General features: G+C 46.8%; 1 protein-coding gene across 1 annotated transcript in view; it reads left to right on the top strand.

Annotated features, from left to right (window-relative positions):
* The window catches only part of itpr1b (inositol 1,4,5-trisphosphate receptor, type 1b), a 163,453-nt gene that overhangs the window by 129,583 nt on the left and 21,150 nt on the right, over positions 1 to 12,720 (top strand). Inside the window, 7 exon segments of the mRNA XM_046342783.1 lie at positions 56 to 178; positions 8,475 to 8,650; positions 9,153 to 9,317; positions 9,422 to 9,611; positions 9,838 to 9,930; positions 11,605 to 11,753; positions 12,413 to 12,578. Of these exon segments, the coding sequence (XP_046198739.1) occupies positions 56 to 178; positions 8,475 to 8,650; positions 9,153 to 9,317; positions 9,422 to 9,611; positions 9,838 to 9,930; positions 11,605 to 11,753; positions 12,413 to 12,578 (1,062 nt within the window).

The raw sequence follows: 12,720 nt of genomic DNA, 5'->3' as shown, positions 1-12,720 counted from the left end.
GTCCCAATGACTCTGTATTGACCAAGTGTGTTGGCCCTCTTCGTCCCTTCTCCAGCCCAGCCCATTCTATACTGGTGCTCTCGTAACATGTCCTTCTGGAGCAGCATCTCCTTCAACCTGGCCGTGCTCATGAACCTGCTGGTGGCCTTCTTCTACCCTCTGGAAGGAATCCGCGGAGGTCAGTGAAGTTCTCTCCTCCTTATCCCCTACCTTCTCTCTCGCTCAGCTAAATAATCTGCAGGGTATCTGTGCCAAACGATGGCTGATATCTGTATGTGTTCTCTGTTTAATTCTACAAGTGTGACTGTTACCAAACAGGACATTGAAGCAAATGACAAGCACAGACCATTAAAGCAAGGGAACTACATTACAACGCACATTACACACAAACTCAAGTTGTTTGGGAAGGTGAATTGAGCATAAACTTGGTCACCACTGTTTTCAAACTGTTCTCTGAAAATATTGTGATTTCACAATACTGTACATTTCAACAGTAATTTATGCTTATTTAGTCATGCTCAGGATGACTTAGCTAACAGTTTGAAGCAAGCGTGTTTGTAAAGCTATATTATGAGTGCATCACGGTTATGTGGCTACCTATTCCACACAATGTCTTTGAGATAATTATTTGAATATTTAAAACAATGTCTTTCATACATTTATGAAGGTAACCTTTACCTCTGATCTGTGATGCAAGGCTGGATTCCTGTCTCATGCCTGTGGTTTAGGTGTCACTGGCATCACTTATTAATGCCAGGTCCTCTGAATCAGGCCCTGGCCTGATTATTGATATGGGGTTTGAGCTAAACACACACCCACACGCACACACACATTAACTTAATTAACCTGTCACCAGACTCCTGTCTTCACTCTGATGCTGACGAGTATTCAGTCAGGATCCATTGCCATGTATCTGTCTCTCAAGTTTCAAGTTTTATTGTCACATGCGCAGAACACAGCAGGCGTAAACCAGTACAGTAAAATGCTTAACTTGCGAGCTCCTTCCCAATAATGTGCAATAAAGGTAGTAATATAGTTAAGTGATAATGCCCGAGAAGCCAGTGTTTTGAGGGTAAGATAATGCCGTAACTGAGACATGGTTGAGGGCCTGCAAACCGGCCCAACATATTAAAATAATTATTGACATATTTTCATTACATTTACATTTACATTTAAGTCATTTAGCAGACGCTCTTATCCAGAGCGACTTACAAATTGGTGCATTCACCTTATGACATCCAGTGGGACAGTCACTTAACAATAGTGCATCTAAAACTTAGGGGGGGGTGGGGTGAGAGGGATTACTTAACCTATCCTAGGTATTCCTTAAAGAGGTGGGGTTTCAGGTGTCTCCGGAAGGTGGTGATTGACTCCGCTGTCCTGGCGTCGTGAGGGAGTTTGTTCCACCATTGGGGGGCCAGGGCAGCGAACAGTTTTGACTGGGCTGAGCGGGAGCTGTACTTCCTCAGTGGTAGGGAGGCGAGCAGGCCAGAGGTGGATGAACGCAGTGCCCTTGTTTGGGTGTAGGGCCTGATCAGAGCCTGGAGGTACTGAGGTGCCGTTCCCCTCACAGCTCCGTAGGCAAGCACCATGGTCTTGTAGCGGATGCGAGCTTCAACTGGAAGCCAGTGGAGAGAACGGAGGAGCGGGGTGACGTGAGAGAACTTGGGAAGGTTGAACACCAGACGGGCTGCGGCGTTCTGGATGAGTTGAAGGGGTTTAATGGCACAGGCAGGGAGCCCAGCCAACAGCGAGTTGCAGTAATCCAGACGGGAGATGACAAGTGCCTGGATTAGGACCTGCGCCGCTTCCTGTGTGAGGCAGGGTCGTACTCTGCGGATGTTGTAGAGCATGAACCTACAGGAACGGGCCACCGCCTTGATGTTAGTAGAGAACGACAGGGTGTTGTCCAGGATCACGCCAAGGTTCTTGGCGCTCTGGGAGGAGGACACAATGGAGTTGTCGACCGTGATGGCGAGATCATGGAACGGGCAGTCCTTCCCCGGGAAGAAGAGCAGCTCCGTCTTGCCGAGGTTCAGCTTGAGGTGGTGATCCGTCATCCACACTGATATGTCTGCCAGACATGCAGAGATGCGATTCGCCACCTGGTCATCAGAAGGGGGAAAGGAGAAGATTAATTGTGTGTCGTCTGCATAGCAATGATAAGAGAGACCATGTGAGGTTATGACAGAGCCAAGTGACTTGGTGTATAGCGAGAATAGGAGAGGGCCAAGAACAGAGCCCTGGGGGACACCAGTGGTGAGAGCGCGTGGTGAGGAGACAGATTCTCGCCACGCCACCTGGTAGGAGCGACCTGTCAGGTAGGACGCAATCCAAGCGTGGGCCGCGCCGGAGATGCCCAACTGGGAGAGGGTGGAGAGGAGGATCTGATGGTTCACAGTATCGAAGGCAGCCGATAGATCTAGAAGGATGAGAGCAGAGGAGAGAGAGTTAGCTTTAGCAGTGCGGAGCGCCTCCGTGATACAGAGGAGAGCAGTCTCAGTTGAATGACTAGTCTTGAAACCTGACTGATTTGGATCAAGAAGGTCATTCAGAGAGAGATAGCAGGAGAGCTGGCCAAGGACGGCACGTTCAAGAGTTTTGGAGAGAAAAGAAAGAAGGGATACTGGTCTGTAATTGTTGACATCGGAGGGATCGAGTGTAGGTTTTTTCAGAAGGGGTGCAACTCTCGCTCTCTTGAAGACGGAAGGGACGTAGCCAACGGTCAGGGATGAGTTGATGAGCGAGGTGAGGTTAGGGAGAAGGTCTCCGGAAATGGTCTGGAGAAGAGAGGAGGGGATAGGGTCAAGCGGGCAGGTTGTTGGGCGGCCGGCCGTCACAAGACGCGAGATTTCATCTGGAGAGAGAGGGGAGAAAGAGGTCAGAGCACAGGGTAAGGCAGTGTGAGCAGAACCAGCGGTGTCGTTTGACTTAGCAAACGAGGATCGGATGTCGTCGACCTTCTTTTCAAAATGGTTGACGAAGTCATCTGCAGAGAGGGAGGAGGGGGGGAGGGGGCGGAGGATTCAGAAGGGAGGAGAAGGTGGCAAAGAGCTTCCTAGGGTTAGAGGCAGATGCTTTGAATTTAGCGTGGTAGAAAGTGGCTTTAGCAGCAGAGACAGAGGAGGAAAATGTAGAGAGGAGGGAGTGAAAGGATGCCAGGTCCGCAGGGAGGCGAGTTTTCCTCCATTTCCGCTCGGCTGCCCGGAGCCCTGTTCTGTGAGCTCGCAATGAGTCATCGAGCCACGGAGCGGGAGGGAGGACCGAGCCGGCCTGGAGGATAGGGGACATAGAGAGTCAAGGGATGCAGAGAGGGAGGAGAGGAGGGTTGAGGAGGCAGAATCAGGAGATAGGTGGGAGAAGGTTTGAGCGGAGGGAAGAGATGATAGGATGGAAGAGGAGAGAGTAGCGGGGGAGAGAGAGCGAAGGTTGGGACGGCGCGATACCATCCGAGTAGGGGCAGTGTGGGAGGTGTTGGATGAGAGCGAGAGGGAAAAGGATACAAGGCAGTGGTCGGAGACTTGGAGGGGAGTTGCAGTGAGGTTAGTGGAAGAACAGCATCTAGTAAAGATGAGGTCGAGCGTATTGCCTGCCTTGTGAGTAGGGGGGAAGGTGAGAGGGTGAGGTCAAAAGAGGAGAGGAGTGGAAAGAAGGAGGCAGAGAGGAAAGAGTCAAAGGTAGACGTGGGGAGGTTAAAGTCGCCCAGAACTGTGAGAGGTGAGCCGTCCTCAGGAAAGGAGCTTATCAAGGCATCAAGCTCATTGATGAACTCTCCGAGGGAACCTGGAGGGCGATAAATGATAAGGATGTTAAGCTTGAAAGGGCTAGTAACTGTGACAGCATGGAATTCAAAGGAGGCGATAGACAGATGGGTAAGGGGAGAAAGAGAGAATGACCACTTGGGAGAGATGAGGATCCCGGTGCCACCACCCCGCTGACCAGACGCTCTCGGGGTGTGCGAGAACACGTGGGCGGACGAAGAGAGAGCAGTAGGAGTAGCAGTGTTGTCTGTGGTGATCCATGTTTCCGTCAGTGGCAAGAAGTCGAGGGACTGGAGGGAGGCATAGGCTGAGATGAACTCTGCCTTGTTGACCGCAGATTGGCAGTTCCAGAGGCTACCGGAGACCTGGAACTCCACGTGGGTCGTGCGCGCTGGGACCACCAGAGTAGGGTGGCCGCGGCCACGCGGTGTGGAGCGTTTGTATGGTCTGTGCAGAGAGGAGAGAACAGGGATAAACAGACACATAGTTGACAGGCTACAGAAGAGGCTACGCTAATGCAAAGGAGATTGGAATGACAAGTGGACTACACGTCTCGAATGTTCAGAAAGTTAAGCTACATAGCAAGAATCTTATTGACTAAAATGATTAAAATGATACAGTACTGCTGAAGTAGGCCAGCTGGCAGTGGGTGCGTTGTTGACACTACACTAATCAAGTCGTATATATTTAGATGAATTTAGATGAATTTATTCATACTATATCATCCTTCCACAAGATATAGTCCCAAAACAAATCTAGGGTTGCTACCCAAGCCGGGTGGTCGTTTGTGCTATTGGTTCGGTTGCTAGAGACGCGACCCAGTTGATAAGTCTTTTTGTTCTGTATCTATGGACTTGACCAAGTCATTCGTTCTAAATGTTCCATTTCTATACTGGCTGGCAACAGTTTTATCCCTTGCTTGCTAGCTTGCCAACTACGTCTAACTTACAGTCACATCAAACAGTGCAGACAGAACAACAACAGCTACTGCATTTGGAGGTTTTCTAGAGACATTTATTTGGATACATCCATAACAATGCGCTAATGAGGCACGATTTCGCCTGGCATAGAAAATGTGCTCTCTCGTTAGGACACTGTAGTTGAAAGGAGATGTCAACAGCACAGCTAACACAATAACTTCAAACTGAAGCTGGAAACACTGCAAACTAGCTACACTATGCTGATTTCATGATTTCGACTGACTGAGAAAGGCTGCCTCCCTCTATCACTCATCCCGACCCTTACACGTTCATTACTAGGGGACAGTTGGAGATCGAATTTGAATGTTGAAACGATGTTGCAAATGTCAGAGGGACAGACAGTAAGGTTTAATACACCTCTGCTGTTAAAAACTCATTGTTAGTCTAAAAGAAATGTGAGATAATGTCTAGATGCTTTTTATAGTGGAGATCAAGTTTATAACTTCCCTGCTTGGGCTGATGAGAAAGTTGATAGCGCAGTCAGATGGAACAGAGTAAATAGGCCTTTTAATGTCATAGATTTAGCCTGTGGTATCTTGTGAAATAGACACCGGCTGGAATGCGCTTTTAACTAATCAGCATTCAGGATTAGACCAACCTGTTGTATAAATAAGAAATAAAACATGAAATGTGACAGAAGAAAAAAAGAAAAACACAAGAATGCAGTTATTTACAGGTCGTATATACAGTACAGGTCTTATATACAGGTCGTATATACAGTACATATCTTATATACAGGTCTTATATACAGATATTTTATACAGGTCGTATATACAGTACAGGTCGTATATACCGATCTTGAACATCATTGTATCTGTGGAAATAAAGATAAAGAAAACGATGAATACACAATACAAGTAATACTCAATGAGAAGATCTCAATTGCATAATCCTCGCATCCTCTCTCTTTGTCTCCTTCTCAAAACCCCTTGGATGAGAACGCCTTCTGACCTTCTCCTCCAATGGGTTTTGAGAAGAAGGCGAGGAGAAAGGACATGAGAAGTATGCAATTGAGATCTTACCATCTTATAGGATCAGTGCATTTCACTGCCCCAGACTGTGAAATTTGACATTTCTTTTGGAACATATGATCAGGCAAGAGCATAGCCACTCATTAGGCTTAGGTATTGAACATGGCATAATTGAGCTGCTCTTGTAGTTGGCCCAGGCGGGGCTTGGAATTGATTTCAAGCTTTTAAATCCTATCTTTTACCTTCACTGTATGCCAGTGTGCAAGGGGAAACTGTTGCCCCTGTGCAATGTCAGAATTGAATAAACAGGATTTATTTAGTCATTTTAGAGACATTTTTACATAACTGCCTTTTCTCTCCAGCTCTCTCTCTCGCTCTCTCTCTCTCTCTCTCTCTCTCTCTCTCTCTCTGTTAGTCTGTGGTGATGTGTAAAACACAGCCCCAGTCATTAAGGCCTTTATTGTTCCAGGGCAGAGTTGCCGAGAGAAGACCCACATTGTGACTCGCATAAACTTTACATTGTTCTGTCTGGGGTCAAGCGGCGCAGTCCCTTTTGTTTTGAACTTCCTCAGAGAGAGAGAGAGAGAGAGAGAGAGAGAGAGAGAGAGAGAAGCGAAAATGCTTTTAGCTTAGAGCTAGAATACATTCATGTGGTTTCCAGTGTCTTCAAAGAGATTAGCATCAGACTGTAGGGTTCAGCTCAGGACATCAGTGAGGGCGGATATGATTTCGGCTTAACATAATTTAACTTTTGTGGGCTCCCGAGTGGTGCAGCGGTCTAAGGCACTGCATTTCAGTGCTAGAGGGGTCACTACAGACCCTGGTTCGATTCCAGGCTGTATCACAACTGTGATTGGGAGTCCCATAGGGTGGCGCACAATTTTGCCCAGCGTCGCCCGGGCTAGGGTCTGGCCGGGCTAGGGTCTGGCCGGGGTAGGCCGTCATTGTAAATAAGAATTAATTTGTTCTTTACCGACTTGCCTAGTTAAAAAAAGGTTTAAAAACAATTTAATTAATGATGTAGCCAGCCATCATGTGCATAGAAGCTTGGCTCTTGAATCATTATTACTCAGTAGTAAATCTTAAACACATATACAGTTAATTGGTCCATAATAATGTCTCTCCGGATGTATGCCAGCTCTGATGCTGCTCGTTGTTAATGTTCAAACCAGCTGCTTGTAAAAGAGAAGTGAACTTCAGTGGCCTAGTAGACTTTTACGACTTTAAACAATGCTAGTTTCTCTAAAGGCCCTGTGCATTTACAGTGGTGAGCCTTGCCCAGAGCTCAGCTGATGCACTCTCCTATAAAACAAGTCAGAAAAAGCGTAGCAGTCATTCCATAGTGTGCTGCTTGTCCCAGTCTGCTCAAGACTTCCCAGGGAAGTGTTTGTCTGGAGAGGACCAGGTTGAGCTGTATGCTTCGTGCCTCTCCACTCTTCTGGAGGTGGGTCAGTGTGGCATGGCTGGCATAGCAGCTGCCTGTTGGGAGGGAGAATACTTGAGCCTAACTTAGCCATGTTAACAGATGAAACTCCTCTCTTGTCTTTTGACCATGTGTCCACTCTGAGAATCTGCTTTGAAGTCTGTTCCCACAGACCTGCCTGTTTGGCCTTTCAAGATATCAGACAATGTGTGTAGAGGAGGTGTTGAGCAGTGGCTGCATCCTGCTCTCATTCTGCTTTACTCTGGTAGTGTAATCATTTGGACTTTTTGGAGAGAAAGGAATGGGGTTTGGAGAGGAGGCCTGTGATGTCCATTCCTCCCTCCGTGGCGGCAGAGTCTAGCTCCCTGGCGTGCTGTCAGCCAGCAGGCCTGGGATCCCTCCCAGACCATCCCTCATGAATTTCTCAGGAGCCAGTGGTATTTTTAGCGGACCCAGTTATGTAACGAGCACCTGTCATGTGATCTCTCCACGGAGAGGAGAGGAGAAGAGAGGGGCACGGACAGGGAGGGAGTGGGAGGAAGCTCAAAACTTGCCTCTGGCTGGGGCCTGGAAGTGAATACGGCAAAGACGACTGACCTTGTTTTCAGCTTAACACACACACATGCACAGATGTGTATACACACGCACACACACACACACACACACACACACACACACACACACACACACACACACACACACACACACACACACACACACACACACACACACACACACACACACACACACACACACACACACACACACACACACACACACACACACACACACACATACAAACAAACAAACAGTTCTTCGACTGACTTTGTCCTTGTGTTGCACAGAGCAGAGCTGGGACTAAGCCACCAAGTTAGTGCCAGGTAAGCTCATTATAAAGCTTCACTGAGCCACAACGATCTGATGTCACACTTTCCGTATTATGTAACTGTTAGTATTGTAAGGCTTTAGAGCTCTGCCTCATCTCCCTGGGGAGAAGAATGTGTCTGAACATGTCCAACAGGTGATATTACTGCAGAGGGATATCCCTCACTGGAGGCCAAGAACATATTATTGTTTGCCCTGTTAATACTATCATTACAGCAGTTGGATGAGCCAGTGCTTGTGGTGTTGGCTGCTTTTTTCTTTTAAATCAACATTTAATGTAAACAGATCTTTAACTGGATCTACTTTTAAAAGTGATGTAATTTACAGTAAACCTATGTGTTACTGTAGGTATATTATAGTAGGCATCTTACATGGACAACACTATCCACGTCCCATCCATCCCTCCTTTTTAACCCTACTCTTGCCTCTCTCCTCTCCCACCTCCTCTCTCCAGGTACCCTGGATGGTCATCTGTCAGCTCTGCTGTGGATCGCCATGCTGGTTTCCCTGGCCATTGTCATCATTCTGCCCCAGCCCCACGGCGTCCGGGTCCTCATCGCCTCAACCATCCTCCGCCTCATCTTCTCTGTGGGCCTGGAGCCAACCCTCTTCCTCCTAGGGGCCTTCAACGTAAGTGTGTCTGCAAGTGTGTGTGCCTCTGTGACTGGATGGGTTTCTGGTCACTGGGTCCTTGCTTTTACGCCTGCCACGTTAGGTTACAGTAGCCTCTGTGCCCTCAAACACCCCGTCCAGTGTCCTCACCTCGCCCGTATGTGAGGTGAGGTGTGTAGTGCGTCACTGTGGGATTCCACAGAGCTGTGGCGCTCTTGTCAACCAGGCCAACTAAACACTAAATGACATGTCTTCTAATGAATGAATACCTGTTGGATAGATGCATGACTCATGCTTTTACACAACATATTTTTAAGTCACCGATGTCAACTTCACTGTGTTCAAGTCCACCTCTTGTTGACCTGTATCTATGCCAGTCTCTCTAAGTTGGTTGTGTTTGTCTTCTATGCCTGGTTGTTTCTGAATATCCCTACTTTGTTTTTGCATGCCAGTATTTACCTTTTAAATTAACCTGGCAAAGTTGTTGCTCAATCCCTCCATGTTTTCCACTGTTCCTCAGGTGGGCAATAAGATGATCTTCTTGATGAGTTTCGTGGGGAACAGAGGGACGTTCACGCGGGGCTACAAGGCCATGATCATGGATGTCGAGTTCCTCTACCACCTCCTCTACCTGATCATCTGTAGTCTGGGCGTCTTCGTCCATGTCTTCTTCTACAGTCTGCTGGTAAGAACTGGACTCACTCACTCACTCACTCACTCACTCACTCAATCACTCCCCTGCCCCCCTGCTTCCCACTAAGCTGTGTTCTTCTCTTGTCTCTCCTGCAGCTCTTTGACCTGGTGTACAGGGAGGAGACGCTGCTGAATGTGATCAAGAGTGTAACCCGTAATGGCCGCTCCATCCTGCTAACAGCCGTGCTGGCTCTCATCCTGGTCTACCTCTTCTCCATCGTGGGCTACATCTTCTTCCAGGATGACTTTCTCCTTAACATTGACAGGATACCTAATAAAACACTTGGTAAGGTCAAAGAGCAGGCGCTCCCTATGTCACTTAAAGTTCCCAAACAGAATGGCTTCCTCAGTCTATCCTCCCCACCCTGATTGTCACATTTAAAACTTGCACCAGGTTTCCTGCTGTAAATTAAGTCTGTAAGGCCTAATATGGTCCCTCGTTTGCAATAGACAATGCTGAGCCAAAAAAGGCACAAACGTTTCTCCTGACCCTATGTTTTCCTGTTTGGCAGAGAGTGGAGCCAGTATGGTGGGAGAGTTCCTATCAGCAGAAGTGTGTCGGAAGGACAGTGGGGAGAACTGCTCCACAGAAGCTGTTGTGGATGGTATGTGCTCAAGAGAAAGGAAAATGTGTGTGCGTGGGCTTCTGCATCCTCACAGACCCCTAAGTCTCCCCTCATCCAGAGGAGAAGCTTCCCATAGTTCCACTGAGCCGTAAACGTGTACGGCCGGGCAGTCATGGGATTAGGCCTGGTTTAGGGAGGGGCATGAGTACCCGAATGACATCAAAACTCCATCTTTAACCAGAAATCGTTTTTCTTTTCAAATATTGTAGAACTATTTGTCAAATGTATTTCATAACTCTTGTCAAAGTTAAATGGGTTACATTGAGATAGAGCTGGGTTAACTATCACATTACAACTTCTTTATTTAAGATTTTTTAAATATTTAACATTTAAAAATATAAATGGCAAATATTTGATGGAAAATGCTTCTGATTGGCTGTGGGGGGGTTGTTTCAAGCACGTAGCGAGAAGTGGGCACTATCAGCATGGCTGCCAAATTGTGTGAGGTTTCAAAGTATTTTGATCAAACTGATGAAATTTGACCCATGTGCAATGCAAACTATGCAATATCAAGCTCTCCTATCACAGCACAACTAGCTCCATGAGATATCATATGCACAAAGAAACATTCAAAGAAGGGGGCCCAGCAGCAGAAATCTCGCATCATTTCTTTTGCCACTGCAAAGCGCCGTGATCCCTTACTTAACCTACCTTTTATGTAGTCCTTTTGATTCCTAACATAAGGCAAGCAAGCGGCATGGCTGAGGCTACTGCCTTTTTGAAGATTGTGTTCCACGGTGTAATATAAACAGCCGATATTACGGTTTCAATAAATGTATCTTAAATTGCACCTTTTTTTTCTCAATATATGTGAGGACATTTTGCAATTAGGATTTGTTATCTATAATGGTTATGATAAATTACGCATTGTTGTGCACAGTTGGCATATAGATACATGGCAGGTAGCCTAGTAGTTAGAAGTGCTGGGCCAGTATCCAAAAGGTTGCTATTTCGAATCCCTGAGCCTACTAGGTGAAAAATCTGTCTGTGCCCTTGAGCAAGACACCTAACCCTGGGCTAGGGGAAGCACACAGGGACTTAGGCCATGCCACGTGCGTCTGCTGCTGGAGGACCAGGATCCAGAAGAAGGGGAGAAGAGGTCAGGGGTTAATTGCCATCAGGCCCAGGGCAGGTTGACGGGTTCGCTCTGAGAGGGCGCAGGGGGCAGCTCGTTGGGATCCAGGCATTCTAACGGACCCTGTAAGACTTCTTTAGAAAAATCTCCCAAATCAAAGACGACCTACATGCTGCCTTAATGTGCTCAGACAACCTTGTATGAACCTTGTCAGGCTCTGGGGATTCTGGGTTAAAACCTCATGGAGGCCACCGCCACCATCACCACCATCCAAATTAATGATGCTTGTCTGGTGACTTGTTGTTTTGTGAGAACAGTTTGGAAGGGTCAGATCGGTATTGTCTGTGGTTCCTGTGCTGGGATGAGACAGGCAGTGGAAGTTTCTATCGAGTGAGATGTTTTGTTTGCACAACATTTTCCTAATTGACGAGTTATTGTTTTCTCCGCAAGGCAGAATTTGCTATGAGGTCTTGTATATGAGAAATGTGGATTTGAGTTAGAGGATGTGGATTAAAAGGGTTTGTGGATTTGTTGTGGATATATTATGTGCAATACATGTACCCGATGTCCCTCTGTAGCTGCCATAGCCACCCAGCCGTCGGCAGTAGTGATCGAGGACAAGGAGCGGTCATGTGACTCTCTACTCATGTGTATTGTCACTGTCTTGAGTCACGGCCTGAGGAGTGGAGGTGGTGTGGGGGACGTCCTCCGGAAGCCATCCAAAGAGGTACGCAAATGCCCATGTTGAACACGACACCTAAGCCTGGTACAATTATCTTATAATTGTGTTACTGACAATTATGGACAATAACCGTGAACTCAAAATAATGATTGTCTTATTACATTCATTTTAGGAGAAGTGGGGATTCAACTTTACATTGAAGTGGATATACTAGTTTACCCAATAGCAGTTTTTTATTTTTACACCAAGTGGGTAAAGTTGGTCATTGTTTTACGAGCAGAATGGCACGGTGGGGGGAGAAGCTTAATTTCAAAAACTTCCCAGCGGTAAAAAACATTAGTTTTTTGGGACAAGGTTGTCACCAAAGCTGTGTGTGATTTGTAGCTTGTTTTCAAAGATGCATTACAAGTTCAAAACATTTTTCAACAAAAATGACAAATATGACAATAACCGTGTCCATTTGCATGACAAGTAATCGTTCCATAATCGTCACAGCCCTAACAATACCAAAACATTTACATGTCCCACAGTTCCAGACTTGGGAAGAAACAAATACATTTTAGCTTCATTACAATCTCAATTATTGGGATAACTTTGCTGTAGTCATGTTTCTTAGCCGCAGTTGTTTTTGACAGTTGACTATTTGTAATGTTCAGATGTGTGTTATCAAATGTTTTTTTTTCTGTATTCTGTGTCTTTGGTAGGAGCCTCTGTTTGCTGGCAGGGTGATCTATGACCTGCTCTTCTTCTTCCTGGTCATCATCATCGTCCTCAACCTCATCTTCGGAGTCATCATCGACACCTTTGCCGACCTCAGGAGTGAAAAGCAAAAAAAAGAGGAAGTCCTGAAGACGACGTGCTTTATCTGCGGTGAGTGGCCCTACCTGGACCTGGCTTGGCTCTTCTGGCCTGTGTCCAATGCTAGTGATCAGTGGGCTGACGCTCGGCCTGAGACTGTCTGCTAAGCTATCATGGTGGTAGCTACCATTTTGAGCTTGGGTTGGAATGACTA

The sequence above is a fragment of the Oncorhynchus gorbuscha genome, linkage group LG03 (genome assembly GCF_021184085.1).
Source record: "Oncorhynchus gorbuscha isolate QuinsamMale2020 ecotype Even-year linkage group LG03, OgorEven_v1.0, whole genome shotgun sequence".
In the NCBI taxonomy this organism is placed as follows: Eukaryota; Metazoa; Chordata; class Actinopteri; order Salmoniformes; family Salmonidae; genus Oncorhynchus; species Oncorhynchus gorbuscha.
This window is presented reverse-complemented; position numbering and strand designations above follow the sequence as displayed.